At 48.3% G+C, this 19,402-nt stretch overlaps 2 protein-coding genes across 2 annotated transcripts in view; one reads left to right on the forward strand and one right to left on the reverse strand.

The window, feature by feature from the left end:
* Window positions 1–479: 479 nt before the first annotated feature.
* On the forward strand, window positions 480–9,284 carry LOC123731789 (protein FAM184B). The gene is made up of 7 exons (XM_045711194.1): window positions 480–695; window positions 1,774–1,891; window positions 7,159–7,266; window positions 8,351–8,533; window positions 8,635–8,709; window positions 9,000–9,066; window positions 9,274–9,284. The coding sequence occupies exons 1-7, from the start codon at window positions 598–600 to the stop codon at window positions 9,282–9,284; spliced, it is 660 nt and encodes a 219-aa protein (XP_045567150.1). The 5' UTR covers window positions 480–597.
* Window positions 9,285–18,646: 9,362 nt separating this feature from the next.
* LOC123724012 (uncharacterized) overlaps window positions 18,647–19,402 on the reverse strand; it is a 46,189-nt gene continuing 45,433 nt past the window's right edge. Inside the window, exon 16 of the mRNA XM_045711192.1 lies at window positions 18,647–19,249. Within this exon, the coding sequence (XP_045567148.1) occupies window positions 19,048–19,249 (202 nt within the window). The 3' untranslated portion in view covers window positions 18,647–19,047. The remainder of the gene's footprint in view (window positions 19,250–19,402) is intronic.

Here is a 19,402-nt window from a genome sequence, read left to right on the forward strand (position 1 = left end):
TTTTTTTAACTATATTTTATTGAATATTGGAAACATGCAATATACTTGCAGTGAAGCCGCTCAATAACTACACACACACACACACACACACACACACACACACACACACACACACACTATACACACACACACACACACACACACACACACACACACACACACACACACACACACACACACACACACACACACACACACACACACACACACACACACACACACCTCTCCTCATCTTATCCACCTTTTCCTCTGTTGTCCTGTCCTCTCTACTCCTCCAGGTCGGGAGAGGAGGACATGGAAAGAGAAAGACAACAGAAGGAGAGAGAAGAGGAAGCACAACGACTGAGAGAAGAGGAAGCACAACGACTGAGAGAAGAGGTGGACAGACTGAGAGAAGAGGAGATGGAGGAGAAGAGGAAGGAGGAGGAGAAGAACAGGAGAGAGGAAGATGAGAAGAGGAGAGAGGAGGTGAATAGAAGAGAGGAGGAGGATGAAGAGAAGAGAAGGAAGGCGGAGGAGGAGGAGAAGAGGAGGAAGGAGGAGGAGGAAGAGGAGAAGAGGAGGAAGGAGGAGGAGGAGGAGGAGAGGAGAGAGGAGATGAAGAGAGAGCACAGGAGAGCGATACAGAGTCTGGTGTGTGAATACAGCAGCTCTCAGACAGAGCTACAGACTCGCATAGTCGCCCTGGAGACAGAGTGAGTAACACGCTGGAGTTAATAACACACCCAGGCTGCAGGAGGAGAGGAGGGGGTAATGTGTTCCCAGGCTGCAGGAGGAGAGGGGTGTAATGTGTTCCCAGGCTGCAGGAGGAGGGGGTGTAATGTGTTCCCAGGCTGCAGGAGGAGAGGGGGTAATGTGTTCCCAGGCTGCAGGAGGAGAGGAGGGGGGTAATGTGTTCCCAGGCTGCAGGAGGAGAGGGGGGGGTAATGTGTTCCCAGGCTGCAGGAGGAGAGGGGGGGGTAATGTGTTCCCAGGCTGCAGGAGGAGAGGGGGTGTAATGTGTTCCCAGGCTGCAGGAGGAGAGGAGGGGGTAATGTATTCCCAGACTGCAGGAGGAGAGGGGGGGTAATGTGTTCCCAGGCTGCAGGAGGAGAGGGGGGGGTAATGTGTTCCCAGGCTGCAGGAGGAGAGGAGGGGGGTAATGTGTTCCCAGGCTGCAGGAGGAGAGGGGGGGTAATGTATTCCCAGACTGCAGGAGGAGAGGGGGGGTAATGTGTTCTCAGACTGCAGGAGGAGAGGGGGGGGTAATGTGTTCCCAGGCTGCAGGAGGAGAGGGGTGTAATGTGTTCCCAGGCTGCAGGAGGAGGGGGTAATGTGTTCCCAGGCTGCAGGAGGAGAGAGGGGGTTAATGTGTTCCCAGGCTGCAGGAGGAGAGGAGGGGGGGTAATGTGTTCCCAGGCTGCAGGAGGAGAGGGGTGTAATGTGTTCCCAGGCTGCAGGAGGAGAGGAGGGGGGTAATGTGTTCCCAGGCTGCAGGAGGAGAGGGGTGTAATGTGTTCCCAGGCTGCAGGAGGAGGGGGTGTAATGTGTTCCCAGGCTGCAGGAGGAGAGGGGTTAATGTGTTCCCAGGCTGCAGGAGGAGAGGGGGGTAATGTGTTCCCAGGCTGCAGGAGGAGAGGGAGGTAATGTATTCCCAGACTGCAGGAGGAGTGGGGTGTAACGTGTGTGTGTGTGTGTGTGTGTGTGTGTGTGTGTGTGTGTGTGTGTGTGTGTGTGTGTGTGTGTGTGTGTGTGTGTGTGTGTGTGTGTGTGTGTGTGTGTGTGTGTTCCCAGGCTGCGGGAGCGTGAGGAGAGGTGCAGGAGGAGAGAGGTTCCTCTCTGTGATGACCTCCAGATGGGGAGACTACAGGAGAGACTCACTGAGAGAAACCAGCTCATCAAACGCCTAGTGGTAAGAACACACACACCTACCTCACACTCTCACACACACCTACCTCACACTCTCACACACACCTACCTCACACTCACACCTACCTCACACTCACACACACACCTACCTCACACACACAACTACCTCACACTCACACACACACACACACCTACCTCACACTCACACACACACACACACCTACCTCACACTCACACACACACCTACCTCACACTCACTCACACACCTACCTCACACTCTCTCACACACCTACCTACCTCACACTCTCACACACACCTACCTCACACTCACACTCACACCTACCTCACACACACAACTACCTCACACCTACCTCACACTCACACACACACCTACCTCACACTCACACCTACCTCACACACACACCTACCTCACACTCACACACACACCTACCTCACACTCACACACACACACACCTACCTCACACTCACACACACCTACCTCACACTACACACACACCTACCTCACACTCACACACACCTACCTTACACTCACACACCTACCTCACACTCACACACACACCTACCTCATACACACACCTACCTCACACACACACCTACCTCACACACATACACACCTACCTCACACTCACACACACACCTACCTCACACTCACACACACACACCTACCTCACACACACAACTACGTCACACTCACACACACACACACACCTACCTCACACTCACACACACACACACACCTACCTCACACTCCACACACACCTACCTCACACTCACACACACACCTACCTCACACTCTCACACACACCTACCTACCTCACACTCTCACACACACCTACCTCACACTCACACACACACCTACCTCACACTCACACCTACCTCACACACACAACTACCTCACACCTACCTCACACTCACACACACACCTACCTCACACTCACACACCTCACACCTCACCTCACACACACACCTACCTCACACTCCACACACACACACCTACCTCACACTCACACACACACCTACCTCACACTCACACACACCTACCTTACACTCACACACCTACCTCACACTCACACACACACCTACCTCATACACACACCTACCTCACACACACACCTACCTCACACACATACACACCTACCTCACACTCCACACACACACCTACCTCACACTCACACACACCTACCTCACACTCACACACACACCTACCTCACACTCACACACACACACCTACCTCATACACACACCTACCTCACACTCATACACACACCTACCTCACACTCATACACACACCTACCTCACACTCACACACACACCTACCTCACACTCACACCTACCTCACACACACACCTACCTCACACTCTCACACACACCTACCTCACACTCTCACACACACACCTACCTCACACTCTCACACACACCTACCTCACACTCTCACACACACCTACCTCACACACACAACTACCTCACACCTACCTCACACTCACACACACACACACCTACCTCACACTCACACCTACCTCACACACACACCTACCTCACACTCACACACACAGCTACCTCACACACACACCTACCTCACACTCACACACACACACACACCTACCTCACACTCACACACACACCTACCTCACACTCACAAACACACACACACACCTACCTCACACTCTCACACACCTACCTCACACACACAACTACCTCACACCTACCTCACAGTCACACACACACACCTACCTCACACTCACACCTACCTCACACACACACCTACCTCACACTCACACACACACCTACCTCACACTCACACACACACACACTTACCTCACACTCCACACACACCTACCTCACACTCACACACACACCTACCTCACACTCACACACACACCTACCTCACACTCACACACACCTACCTTACACTCACACACACCTACCTCACACTCACACACACACCTACCTCATACACACACCTACCTCACACACACACCTACCTCACACACACACACACACACACACACCTACCTCACACTCACACACACACCTACCTCACACTCACACACACACACCTACCTCACACTCACACACAACCTACCTCACACTCACAAACACACACACACACCTACCTCACACTCTCACACACACCTACCTCACACACACAACTACCTCATACCTACCTCACACTCACACACACACACCTACCTCACACTCACACCTACCTCACACACACACCTACCTCACACTCACACACACACCTACCTCACACTCACACACACACACACACTTACCTCACACTACACACACACACCTACCTCACACTCACACACACACACCTACCTCACACTCACACACACCTACCTTACACTCACACACACCTACCTCACACTCACACACACACCTACCTCATAACACACACCTACCTCACACACACACCTACCTCACACACACACACACCTACCTCACACTCACACACACACACCTACCTCACACACACCTACCTCACACTCACACACACACCTACCTCACACTCACACACACACACCTACCTCATACACACACACCTACCTCACACTCATACACACACCTACCTCACACTCACACACACACCTACCTCACACTCACACACACACCTACCTCACACTCACACACATACCTACCTCACACTCACACACACACCTACCTCACACTCACACACACACACCTACCTCACACTCACACACACACACCTACCTCACACTCACACACATACACACCTACCTCACACTCACACACATCTACCTCACACACACACACACTCACACCTACCTCACCACACACACACCTACCTCACACACACACCTACCTCACACTCACACACACACCTACCTCACACACACACACACACCTACCTCACACACACACACCTACCTCACACTCACACACACACCTACCTCACACTCACACACACACACCTACCTCACACTCACACACACCTACCTCACACTCACACACACACCTACCTCACACTCACACACCTACCTCACACTCACACTCACACACCTACCTACCTCACACTCACACACACACCTACCTCACACTCACACACACACCTACCTCACACTCACACACACACACCTACCTCACACACACACCTACCTCACACTCACACACATCCCTACCTCACACTCCACACACCTACCTCACACTCACACACACACACCTACGTCACACTCACACACATACACACCTACCTCACACTCACACACATCTACCTCACACACACACACACACTCACACCTACCTCACACTCACACACACACCTACCTCACACTCACACACACACCTACCTCACACACACACCTACCTCACACACACACCTACCTCACACTCACACACACACCTACCTCACACTCACACACACACACCTACCTCACACTCACACACACACCTACCTCACACTCACACACCTACCTCACACTCACACACACACCTACCTCACACTCACACACACACACCTACCTCACACACACACCTACCTCACACTCATACACACACCTACCTCACACTCAGACACACACCTACCTCACACTCACACACACACCTACCTCACACACACACATACACCTACCTCACACACACACACACACACCTACCACACACTACACACACACACACACACACACACACCTACCTCACACTCACACACACCCCTACCTCACACTCACACACACCTACCTCACACTCACACACACACCTACCTCACACTCACACACACCTACCTCACACTCACACACACACCTACCTCACACTCACACACCTACCTCACACACACACCTTCCTCACACACACACCTACCTCACACTCACTCACACACCTACCTCACACTCACACACACACTTACCTCACACTCAATCACACACCTACCTCACACTCACACACACACCTACCTCACACTCACACACACCTACCTCACACACTCACCTACCTCACACCTACCTCACACTCACACACCTACCTCACACACACACCTACCTCACACACACACACACACCTACCTCACACTCATACACACACACACACACACACACACACCTACCTCACACTCACACACACCTACCTCACACACACACCTACCTCACACTCATACACACACACACACACACCTACCTCACACTCACACACACACCTACCTCACACTCATACACACACCTACCTCACACTCACACACACATCTACCTCACACTCACACACACACTCACACACACACCTACCTCACACTCACACACACACTCACACACACACCTACCTCACACACACACACACCTACCTCACACTCACAAACACACCTACCTCACACTCACACACACACACCTACCTCACACACACACACACCTACCTCACACTCACACACACCTACCTCACACTCACACACACACCTACCTCACACTCACACACACACCTACCTCATACACACCTACCTCACACTCACACACACACCTACCTCACACTCCACACACACACACCTACCTCACACTCACACACACACCTACCTCACACACACACACCTACCTCACACACACACCTACCTCACACTCACACACACACCTACCTCACACTCACACACACACCTACCTCACACTCACACACACACACCTACTTCACACTCATACACACACCTACCTCACACTCACACACACACACCTACCTCACACTCATACACACACCTACCTCACACTCATACACACACCTTCCTCACACTCACACACACACACCTACCTCACACTCACACACACACCTACCTCACACTCATACACACACCTACCTCACACTCACACACCTACCTCACACTCACTCACACACCTACCTCACACTCACTCACACAGCTACCTCACACTCACTCACACACACACCTACCTCACACTCACTCACTCACTCACTCACACACCTACCTCACACTCACTCACACACACACCTACCTCACACTCACTCACACACACCTACCTCACACTCACTCACACACACACCTACCTCACACTCACTCATACACACACCTACCTCACACTCATACACACACCTACCTCACACTCATACACACACCTACCTCACACTCATACACACCTACCTCACACTCACACACACACCTACCTCACACTCACTCATACACACACCTACCTCACACTCATACACACACCTACCTCACACTCATACACACACCTACCTCACACTCACACACACACCTACCTCACACTCACTCATACACACACCTACCTCACACTCATACACACACCTACCCCCCCACCTGATGTCTCATTGGTTCTCCAGGAAGAAAGACATCAGCTGCAGCTTCATCCTCCGGTTGCCGGGGACAACGGAACCCTCAGGCTCCATGACAACAGGCCACACCCCGGGATCGTTACACCAACTATGAGGGTGACACACACACTCCTCTGTTGTCTTGTATTGGTGGGATTAACTAGTGTTGTATTGGTGGGATTAACTAGTGTTGTATTGGTGGGATTAACTAGTGTTATATTGGTGGGATTAACTACTATTTCACTGTGTTGTATTGGTGGGATTAACTGGTGTTGTATTGGTGGGATTAACTAGTGTTGTATTGGTGGGATTAACTAGTGTTATATTGGTGGGATTAACTAGTGTTATATTGGTGGGATTAACTACTATTTCACTGTGTTGTATTGGTGGGATTAACTGGTGTTGTATTGGTGGGATTAACTAGTGTTGTATTGGTGGGATTAACTAGTGTTGTATTGGTGGGATTAACTAGTGTTATATTGGTGGGATTAACTAGTGTTGTATTGGTGGGATTAACTAGTGTTGTATTGGTGGGATTAACTAGTGTTGTATTGGTGGGATTAACTAGTGTTGTATTGGTGGGATTAACTAGTGTTGTATTGGTGGGATTAACTAGTGTTGTATTGGTGGGATTAACTAGTGGAATATTGGTGGGATTAACTAGTGTTGTATTGGTGGGATTAACTAGTGTTGTATTGGTGGGATTAACTAGTGTTATATTGGTGGGATTAACTACTATTTCACTGTGTTGTATTGGTGGGATTAACTAGTGTTGTATTGGTGGGATTAACTAGTGTTGTATTGGTGGGATTAACTAGTGGAATATTGGTGGGATTAACTAGTGTTGTATTGGTGGGATTAACTAGTGTTGTATTGGTGGGATTAACTAGTGTTGTATTGGTGTGATTAACTAGTGTTGTATTGGTGTGATTAACTAGAGTTGTATTGGTGGGATTAACTAGAGTTGTATTGGTGGGGTTAACTAGTGTTGTATTGGTGGGGTTAACTAGTGTTGTATTGGTGGGGTTAACTAGTGTTGTATTGGTGGGATTAACTAGTGGAATATTGGTGGGATTAACTAGTGGAATATTGGTGGGATTAACTAGAGTTTCACTGTGTTGTATTGGTGGGATTAACTAGTGTTGTATTGGTGGGATTAACTAGTGTGTTACTGTGTTGTCGTGGCGACGTTGTGTTTCAGAGGAAGCGTGTGGAGGAGTCTCCGCCCCGCATCACCAGCGTCCCGAACCTCAACGCCTACGAGAGGAGCGTCCTCCTCCCCCACGACTCCCCCCGCCTCCCCAACATCCCTCCCCTCCTCAACTCTGCCCCTACGCCTCCTCCTCTCTCCCCGTTCCTCCCCCTCCCTCCCCCGTACTCCCAGGTCTCCCAGTTTGGAACGCAGCGGTCCTCTCTCTCGTGCCGCAACTCCCCTCCCCCCTGCTCCCACCACCCCTCTCCCCTCTGTCCGTCCCCCCTCCCGAGGCTCGGCACGGGATTCGACGCGTCACCTCGCCCCTCGCAGGAGCGCCGCCCACACCTGAACAACCGGTCAACCAGGTAACAGATACTGTATCTATGGAAACAGCACAGCCAATAGGGATGTCTGTGTTCCTTCGCAAGTGTCCCCGAAGCCCAGTGTCCTTCTACGTCTGTCCAGGAGAATATCACCCCATAGCTGTCTGTCTGTCTGTCTGTCTGTCTGTCTGTCTGTCTGTCTGTCTGTCTGTCTGTCTGTCTGTCTGTCTGTCTGTCTGTCTGTCTGTCTGTCTGTCTCGTCTGTCTGTCTGTCTGTCTGTCGGATCTGTCTGTCCCCCAGCAGTCTAAAATGTGCTTCCTGTGTTCTCCAGGAGCCCATATTTGGAGCAGAGGGGAGTGGCCAGGGGCAGAGGGGCGGGACCCTCAGAGGCAGGAGTGGTACACCAAGTACTTCTCTTTCTGAACATACACACACACACACACACACACACACACACACACACACACAGCTTTAAACACACACACACACACCTGACAGACCAAAACTATGCTTTGTTCAATGCCAATGTATTGTATTATAATCTATAATATGGAATAAAGTATTTTCTATATATTTAATATTCTGTCTATGGTTTGCTGTTCCAGATCCAGGATGAACGAAGTTAGCCAGGTTAACTGTTGTTCCATCAGCTATCAGATACTGTAGGGGGGGCTGTTCCAGATCCAGGATGAATGAGTTAGCCAGGTTAACTGTTGTTCTATCAGATACTGGAGGGGGGGGCTGTTCCAGATCCAGGATGAATGAGTTAGCCAGGTTAACTGTTGTTCTATCAGATACTGGAGGGGGGGCTGTTCCAGATCCAGGATGAATGAGTTAGCCAGGTTAACTGTTGTTCTATCAGCTATCAGATACTGGAGGGGAGGGGGGCTGTTCCAGATCCAGGATGAATGAGTTAGCCAGGTTAACTGTTGTTCTATCAGCTATCAGATACTATAGGGGGGGGGCGCTGTTCCAGATCCAGGATGAATGAGTTAGCCAGGTTAACTGTTGTTCTATCAGCTATCAGATACTGGAGGGGAGGGGGGGCTGTTCCAGATCCAGGATAAATGAGTTAGCCAGGTTAACTGTTGTTCTATCAGATACTGGAGGGGGGGGGGGCTGTTCCAGATCCAGGATGAATGAGTTAGCCAGGTTAACTGTTGTTCCATCAGCTATCAGATACTGGAGGGGAGGGGGGCTGTTCCAGATCCAGGATAAATGAGTTAGCCAGGTTAACTGTTGTTCTATCAGATACTGGAGGGGGGGCTGTTCCAGATCCAGGATGAATGAGTTAGCCAGGTTAACTGTTGTTCTATCAGATACTGGAGGGGGGGGGGGGGCTGTTCCAGATCCAGGATGAATGAGTTAGCCAGGTTAACTGTTGTTCTATCAGATACTGGAGGGGGGGGCTGTTCCAGATCCAGGATGAATGAGTTAGCCAGGTTAACTGTTGTTCTATCAGATACTGGAGGGGGGGCTGTTCCAGATCCAGGATGAATGAGTTAGCCAGGTTAACTGTTGTTCTATCAGATACTGGAGGGGGGGCTGTTCCAGATCCAGGATGAATGAGTTAGCCAGGTTAACTGTTGTTCTATCAGCTATCAGATACTGGAGGGGGGGGCTGTTCCAGAACCAGGATGAATGAGTTAGCCAGGTTAACTGTTGTTCTATCAGCTATCAGATACTGGAGGGGGGGGCTGTTCCAGATCCAGGATGAATGAGTTAGCCAGGTTAACTGTTGTTCTATCAGCTATCAGATACTGGAGGGGAGGGGGCTGTTCCAGATCCAGGATGAATGAGTTAGCCAGGTTAACTGTTGTTCTATCAGATACTGGAGGGGGGGGGCTGTTCCAGATCCAGGATGAATGAGTTAGCCAGGTTAACTGTTGTTCTATCAGCTATCAGATACTGGAGGGGAGGGGGGCTGTTCCAGATCCAGGATGAATGAGTTAGCCAGGTTAACTGTTGTTCTATCAGCTATCAGATACTGGAGGGGAGGGGGGGGCTGTTCCAGATCCAGGATGAATTAGTTAGCCAGGTTAACTGTTGTTCTATCAGATACTGGAGGGGGGGGGCTGTTCCAGATCCAGGATGAATGAGTTAGCCAGGTTAACTGTTGTTCTATCAGATACTGGAGGGGGGGGGGCTGTTCCAGATCCAGGATGAATGAGTTAGCCAGGTTAACTGTTGTTGCTATCAGATACTGGAGGGGGGGGGGGCTGTTCCAGATCCAGGATGAATGAGTTAGCCAGGTTAACTGTTGTTCTATCAGATACTGGAGGGGGGGGGCTGTTCCAGATCCAGGATGAATGAGTTAGCCAGGTTAACTGTTGTTCTATCAGATACTGGAGGGGGGGGCTGTTCCAGATCCAGGATGAATGAGTTAGCCAGGTTAACTGTTGTTCTATCAGATACTGGAGGGGGGGCTGTTCCAGATCCAGGATGAATGAGTTAGCCAGGTTAACTGTTGTTCTATCAGCTATCAGATACTGGAGGGGGAGGGGGGGCTGTTCCAGATCCAGGATGAATGAGTTAGCCAGGTTAACTGTTGTTCTATCAGCTATCAGATACTGGAGGGGGGGCTGTTCCAGATCCAGGATGAATGAGTTAGCCAGGTTAACTGTTGTTCTATCAGCTATCAGATACTGGAGGGGAGGGGGCTGTTCCAGATCCAGGATGAATGAGTTAGCCAGGTTAACTGTTGTTCTATCAGCTATCAGATACTGGAGGGGGGGCTGGTCCAGATCCAGGATGAATGAGTTAGCCAGGTTAACTGTTGTTCTATCAGCTATCAGATACTGGAGGGGGAGGGGGGGCTGTTCCAGATCCAGGATGAATGAGTTAGCCAGGTTAACTGTTGTTCCATCAGCTATCAGATACTGTAGGGGGGCTGTTCCAGATCCAGGATGAATGAGTTAGCCAGGTTAACTGTTGTTCTATCAGCTATCAGATACTATAGGGGGGCTGTTCCAGATCCAGGATGAATGAGTTAGCCAGGTTAACTGTTGTTCTATCAGCTATCAGATACTATAGGGGGGGCTGTTCCAGATCCAGGATGAATGAGTTAGCCAGGTTAACTGTTGTTCTATCAGCTATCAGATACTGGAGGGGGGGGGCTGTTCCAGATCCAGGATGAATGATTTAGCCAGGTTAACTGTTGTTCTATCAGCGATCAGATACTGGAGGGGGAGGGGGGCTGTTCCAGATCCAGGATGAATGAGTTAGCCAGGTTAACTGTTGTTCTATCAGCTATCAGATACTGGAGGGGAGGGGGGGCTGTTCCAGATCCAGGATGAATGAGTTAGCCAGGTTAACTGTTGTTCCATCAGCTATCAGATACTGTAGGGGGGGGGGGCTGTTCCAGAACCAGGATGAATGAGTTAGCCAGGTTAACTGTTGTTCTATCAGCTATCAGATACTGGAGGGGGGAGGGGGGGCTGTTCCAGATCCAGGATGAATGAGTTAGCCAGGTTAACTGTTGTTCGATCAGCTATCAGATACTGGAGGGGAGAGGGGGGGCTGTTCCAGATCCAGGATGAATGAGTTAGCCAGGTTAACTGTTGTTCTATCAGCTATCAGATACTGGAGGGGGGGGGCTGGTCCAGATCCAGGATGAATGAGTTAGCCAGGTTAACTGTTGTTCTATCAGCTATCAGATACTGGAGGGGGGAGGGGGGGCTGTTCCAGATCCAGGATGAATGAGTTAGCCAGGTTAACTGTTGTTCCATCAGCTATCAGATACTGTGGGGGGGGGGGGGCTGTTCCAGATCCAGGATGAATGAGTTAGCCAGGTTAACTGTTGTTCTATCAGCTATCAGATACTATAGGGGGGCTGTTCCAGATCCAGGATGAATGAGTTAGCCAGGTTAACTGTTGTTCTATCAGCTATCAGATACTATAGGGGGGGGCTGTTCCAGATCCAGGATGAATGAGTTAGCCAGGTTAACTGTTGTTCTATCAGCTATCAGATACTGGAGGGGGGGGGGCTGTTCCAGATCCAGGATGAATGATTTAGCCAGGTTAACTGTTGTTCTATCAGCGATCAGATACTGGAGGGGGAGGGGGGGGCTGTTCCAGATCCAGGATGAATGAGTTAGCCAGGTTAACTGTTGTTCTATCAGCTATCAGATACTGGAGGGGAGGGGGGGGCTGTTCCAGATCCAGGATGAATGAGTTAGCCAGGTTAACTGTTGTTCCATCAGCTATCAGATACTGTAGGGGGGGGGGCTGTTCCAGAACCAGGATGAATGAGTTAGCCAGGTTAACTGTTGTTCTATCAGCTATCAGATACTGGAGGGGGGAGGGGGGGGCTGTTCCAGATCCAGGATGAATGAGTTAGCCAGGTTAACTGTTGTTCGATCAGCTATCAGATACTGGAGGGGAGAGGGGGGGGCTGTTCCAGATCCAGGATGAATGAGTTAGCCAGGTTAACTGTTGTTCTATCAGCTATCAGATACTGGAGGGGAGGGGGGGCTGTTCCAGATCCAGGATGAATGAGTTAGCCAGGTTAACTGTTGTTCCATCAGCTGGGTTAGAGGCAGAGAATCCCAGTTGCTAATTTGTTAATCTTCTCCCCTTTTCGAGAAGAACTTTCAACAAGAAGTTACGTTTTAAATGATGGAACTGTGTTTTGTTTTGTAGCAGCAGCGCGCTTCCTGTTTGTTAACCATCTCTTTGAAAATAACGTGTGTGTGTGTGTGTGTGTGTGTGAAACATTGTTGCGTTTTAAAGTGGAACTGACAGAATTTTTTTTGCGTCATTAAATATTATTAATGTTCATATACATCTTTCCCAAGGTGTTCTGACAAGCGAACCAATTAGATATGAGCATTTTCACGGTGTCATAAAATTCTTAGAACGTTTGGGAATTACGTATTCGTTTGGACAATTAACAGACACTGCAGTAAATAAAACCTCAACAAAAAATATCTGTCTTGTCCGGGACCGGAGTCTACGCAGACCGGTGCATCATAGCCAATCAGAGCTACAGTAGGACTAAATGCAAATGAGCCATTTGCTACACGGACCTGTCATCATTCACTATGAACTGGACTGTGAGTTTACAGGAAGTAGGACCTGCCATCATACAGGAAGTAGGACCTGTCATCATTCACTATGAACTGGACTGTATGTTTACAGGAAGTAGGACCTGCCATCATACAGGAAGTAGGACCTGTCATCATTCACTATGAACTGGACTCTGTGTTTACAGGAAGTAGGACCTGCCATCATTCACTATGAACTGGACTGTGTGTTTACAGGAAGTAGGACCTGCCATCATACAGGAAGTAGGACCTTCCATCATTCACTATGAACTGGACTGTGTGTTTACAGGAAGTAGGACCTTCCATCATTCACTATGAACTGGACTGTGTGTTTACAGGAAGTAGGACCTGTCATCATTCACTATGAACTGGACTGTGTGTTAACAGGAAGTAGGACCTGCCATCATACAGGAAGTAGGACCTTCCATCATTCACTATGAACTGGACTGTGTGTTTACAGGAAGTAGGACCTGTCATCATTCACTATGAACTGGACTGTGTGTTTACAGGAAGTAGGACCTGCCATCATACAGGAAGTAGGACCTTCCATCATTCACTATGAACTGGACTGTGTGTTTACAGGAAGTAGAACCTGCAATCATTCACTATGAACTGAACTGTGTGTTTAAAGGAAGTAGGACCTGCCATCATACAGGAAGTAGGACCTGTCATCATTCACTATGAACTGGACTCTGTGTTTACAGGAAGTAGGACCTGTCATCATTCACTATGAACTGGACTGTGTGTTTACAGGAAGTAGGACCTGCCATCATACAGGAAGTAGGACCTTCCATCATTCACTATGAACTGGACTGTGTGTTTACAGGAAGTAGGACCTGCCATCATACAGGAAGTAGGACCTGTCATCATTCACTATGAACTGGACTCTGTGTTTACAGGAAGTAGGACCTTCCATCATTCACTATGAACTGGACTGTGTGTTTACAGGAAGTAGGGCCTGTCATCATTCACTATGAACTGGACTGTGTGTTTACAGGAAGTAGGACCTGCCATCATACAGGAAGTAGGGCCTGTCATCATTCACTATGAACTGGACTGTGTGTTTACAGGAAGTAGGACCTGCCATCATACAGGAAGTAGGACCTGTCATCATTCACTATGAACTGGACTCTGTGTTTACAGGAAGTAGGACCTGCCATCATTCACTATGAACTGGACTGTGTGTTTACAGGAAGTAGGACCTGCCATCATACAGGAAGTAGGACCTTCCATCATTCACTATGAACTGGACTGTGTGTTTACAGGAAGTAGGACCTGCCATCATTCACTATGAACTGAACTGTGTGTTTAAAGGAAGTAGGACCTGCCATCATACAGGAAGTAGGACCTGTCATCATTCACTATGAACTGGACTGTGTGTTTACAGGAAGTAGGACCTGTCATCATACAGGAAGTAGGACCTGTCATCATTCACTATGAACTGGACTGAAAAGGTAGACTCTCTCTCTCCCTCAGTTATACACATCAAAGTAAGCATGCATAATCCGAAGGATAGCTAAATATTTACCAGGAAAAATTATTCAGCAAATAACGCAAGCATTAATTGAGAATCAGGTGAACTACTGTTCTGAGGTCTGGGGAAATGCATCATCAAGTGAAGTTAGGAGGTTTGCAGATTACACAGAACAAAGCAGCAAGGATTGTTTTGGAGATGGAGATATATGGTTCTTCTGTTGCAGTCATACGCAAATGTCCTTGGTCGGTCATCAATCGACAAGATAATTGGAAAAAAAAACATGCTTATTTTATTTCATAATATACATCATTTAAAACGGCCAAGTTCTATTCACAACGGTAGTCAGTTGGTAAGAGACAGACATTCAGTAAATACCAGGAATAGATTGTCCGCCATCGATGCGTTATCGGAAAAGAGAAATGGGCAAAAGAACATTTCGATTTAGAGCAATAAAGAAAAATGGAATAAATTAACTGAGCAAATCAGAAACCTTTCGATATATACCATTTAAACATTATTTTAAAACCATTTCAATGTAATCCATAGAAATGTTGTGGGACTACAGTAGATGAAGAATCAATCTTTTTTTTTTAGATTGAGTATTTATCGGGTCATTATGTTAGTATATTATGTATGTTTGTAATAGTTTGTTATATGTGAAAATGTGTTCGTATTATAAATTGTATTTTAATGGACTCTTGGAAGATTAGTCCAAATGGGGACTTAAAAGAGATCCAAATAAAAATCTAATCAAAAGTCTGAGATATCTACTGCAGCCCTCATCCTCCACATACAACACCCGTTCACTCCCCCCTATCTGAGATATCTACTGCAGCCCTCATCCTCCACATACAACACCCGTTCACTCCCCCTATCTGAGATATCTACTGCAGCCCCATCCTCCACATACAACACCCGTTCACTCCCCCTATCTGAGATATCTACTGCAGCCCTCATCCTCCACATACAACACCCGTTCACTCCCCCCTATCTGAGATACCTACTGCAGCCCTCATCCTCCACATACAGCACCCGTTCACTCCCCCCCTATCTGAGATATCTACTGCAGCCCTCATCCTCCCCATACAACACCCGTTCACTCCCCCCTATCTGAGATATCTACTGCAGCCCCCATCCTCCACATACAGCACCCGTTCACTCCCCCCTATCTGAGATATCTACTGCAGCCCTCATCCTCCACATACAACACCCGTTCACTCCCCCTATCTGAGATATCTACTGCAGCCCCTCATCCTCCACATACAACACCCGTTCACTCCTCCCCTATCTGAGATATCTACTGCAGCCCTCATCCTCCACATACAACACCCGTTCACTCCCCCCTATCTGAGATATCTACTGCAGCCCTCATCCTCCACATACAACACCCGTTCACTCCCCCCCTATCTGAGATATCTACTGCAGCCCTCATCCTCCACATACAACACCCGTTCACTCCCCCCTATCTGAGATATCTACTGCAGCCCTCATCCTCCACATACAACACCCGTTCTGCCAGTCACATTCTGTTAAAGGTCCCCAAAGCGAACACACATCCCTGGGTCGCTCCTCTTTTCAGTTCGCTGCAGCCGGCGACTGGAAGAAGCTGCAACAAACACTCAAACTGGACAGTTTTATCTCCATCTCTTCATTCAAAGACTCAATTCATGGACAGTCTTACTGACAGTTGTGGCTGCTTCACGTGATGTATTGTTGTCTCTACCATCTTGACCTTTGTGCTGTTGTCTGGGCCAAATAATGTTTGTACCATGTTTTGTGCTGCGACCATGTTGTGATGTTGTGTTGCTACCATGTTGTGTTGTCATGTTGTGTTGCTACCATGCTGTGTTGTCATGCTGTGTTGCTACCATGCTGTGTTGCGTTGCTACCATGTTGTTGTCATGTTGTGTTGCTACCATGCTGTGTTGCGTTGCTACCATGTTGTTGTCATGTTGTGTTGCTACCATGCTGTGTTGCGTTGCTACCATGCTGTGTTGCGTTGCTACCATGTTGTGTTGCTACCATGTTGTTGTCATGTTGCTACCATGCTGCGTTGTCATGCTGTGTTGCTACCATGCTGTGTTGCGTTGCTACCATGTTGTGTTTCTACCATGTTGTTGTCATGTTGTGTTGCTACCATGCTGTGTTGTCATGTTGTGTTGCTACCATGCTGTGTTGTGTTGCTGCCATGCTGTGTTGTCATGTTGTGTTGCTACCATGCTGTGTTGTGTTGCTGCCATGCTGTGTTGTCATGTTGTGTTGCTACCATGCTGTGTTGTCATGTTGTGTTGCTACCATGCTGTGTTGTTGTCTTAGGTCTCTCTTTATGCTGTGTTGTCATGTTGCTACCATGCTGTGTTGTTGTCTTAGGTCTCTCTTTATGTAGTGTTGTGTTGCTGCCATGCTGTGTTGTCATGTTGTGTTGCTACCATGCTGTGTTGTCATGCTGTGTTGCTACCATGCTGTGTTGTTGTCTTAGGTCTCTCTTTATGCTGTGTTGTCATGTTGCTACCATGCTGTGTTGTTGTCTTAGGTCTCTCTTTATGTAGTGTTGTGTTGCTGCCATGCTGTGTTGTCATGTTGTGTTGCTACCATGCTGTGTTGTCATGCTGTGTTGCTACCATGCTGTGTTGTTGTCTTAGGTCTCTCTTTATGCTGTGTTGTCATGTTGTGTTGCTACCATGCTGTGTTGTCATGCTGTGTTGCTACCATGCTGTGTTGTTGTCTTAGGTCTCTCTTTATGTTGTGTTGTCTCTCTTGTTGTGTGGTGTGTTTTGTCCTATATTTATTATTTATTTATTTAATTTTTAATCCCCAGCCACCGTAGGTCTTTTGCCTTTTGGTAGGTGGTCATTGTAAATAATAATTAGTTTTTAACTGACTTGCCTAGTTAGATAAAAGGTTAAATAAAAGGTTAAATAAAATAAATTAATAACTTAAGGCTACCTTCGTGGGGCTGCTTTGTGACAGTATAAAACATATATAATCCGGATTGTTCTTATTCTCCTCAAATAAATTGGAAAAAAAAAATAGGATGATCGAGCAGCAGTGAGGGCTCTTCGATACTGCACGGCGCCGTCTTTCCAAGCTAGTCGGAAGACTTCCAGTTTGGTGTGGCGCCATTTCCGTTCCAATTTTCTGGAAGCTTGCTTCAGGGCTCAGGTATTTTCGTTTAATCAGGGAGCTAGTTTATTGTGACAAATGTCGTTTTGTTTTTTTTAGCGGTGCGACTGCATCAAAGCTATTACGTTTAGATCCTCAGTTCGGGGGGTTAACCGATTTCTGTACTCCCGACGTCCTCGACGAGGCGGAGGGAGTCTGGAAGGGGCATCAAGGAATCTTTGCGTTGTGTCTTGATAATAAATGTTAATAAAATCTGACACTAAAACACTTTTTTGGTCATTGTTTCTATTCAACGTTTAATAAGAAAACAAAAAACTATTTTTTATTTTTTTAAATTTAAGAATACAAAGCCATTACAGTCTTGTGGGTTTATAAATATGTACAAAAGAAAATTTCATCTCTAAAAAAGGTTACGACTGGATGCTACACAGTACTATAGCCTACTGCTAGGGCTAACCAAGCTAGCATCCCGCTAACCAAGCTAGCATCCCGCTAACCAAGCTAGCATCCCGCTAACCAAGCTAGCATCCCGCTAACCAAGCTAGCATCCCGCTAACCAAGCTAGCATCCCGCTAACCAAGCCAGCATCCTGCTAACCAAGCCAACATACTGCTAACCAAGCTAACATCCTTCTAACCAAGCTAACATCCTGCTAACCAAGCTAACATCCTGCTAACCAAGCTAGCATCCTGCTAACAACAACAATATGTGGCAGTACACACTCTCTCTCTTCCTCATTGGAACAGGCCACAGTTGTACAGTACGTCAGAGGCAGATCGGAAGGCGAGGACATTGTCGTGGAAACGCTGCAGGTCCAACCTGGCCTGCTTGACGCCCCGCCACCCTCGGCCCTTATAGGTCATCGTCAGCAGCTTGGAGCTCAGGTAGTGGAGCCATAACACATTGGAGTGGGGCTGGTAGTCCCCCCACACGTTACTGTAGGAGAGAGAGAGACAGGTTAGAGACAGACAGGTAGACACCTCGATAACCCCCACTCCAACGTACCCGTTCTCCATGGTAACCCCCCCACCCCAACCTACCGTTCTCCATGGTAACCCCCCCCACCCCAACCTACCCGTTCTCCATGGT

This window comes from Salmo salar, unplaced genomic scaffold (genome assembly GCF_905237065.1).
Source record: "Salmo salar unplaced genomic scaffold, Ssal_v3.1, whole genome shotgun sequence".
NCBI classification, from domain to species: Eukaryota; Metazoa; Chordata; class Actinopteri; order Salmoniformes; family Salmonidae; genus Salmo; species Salmo salar.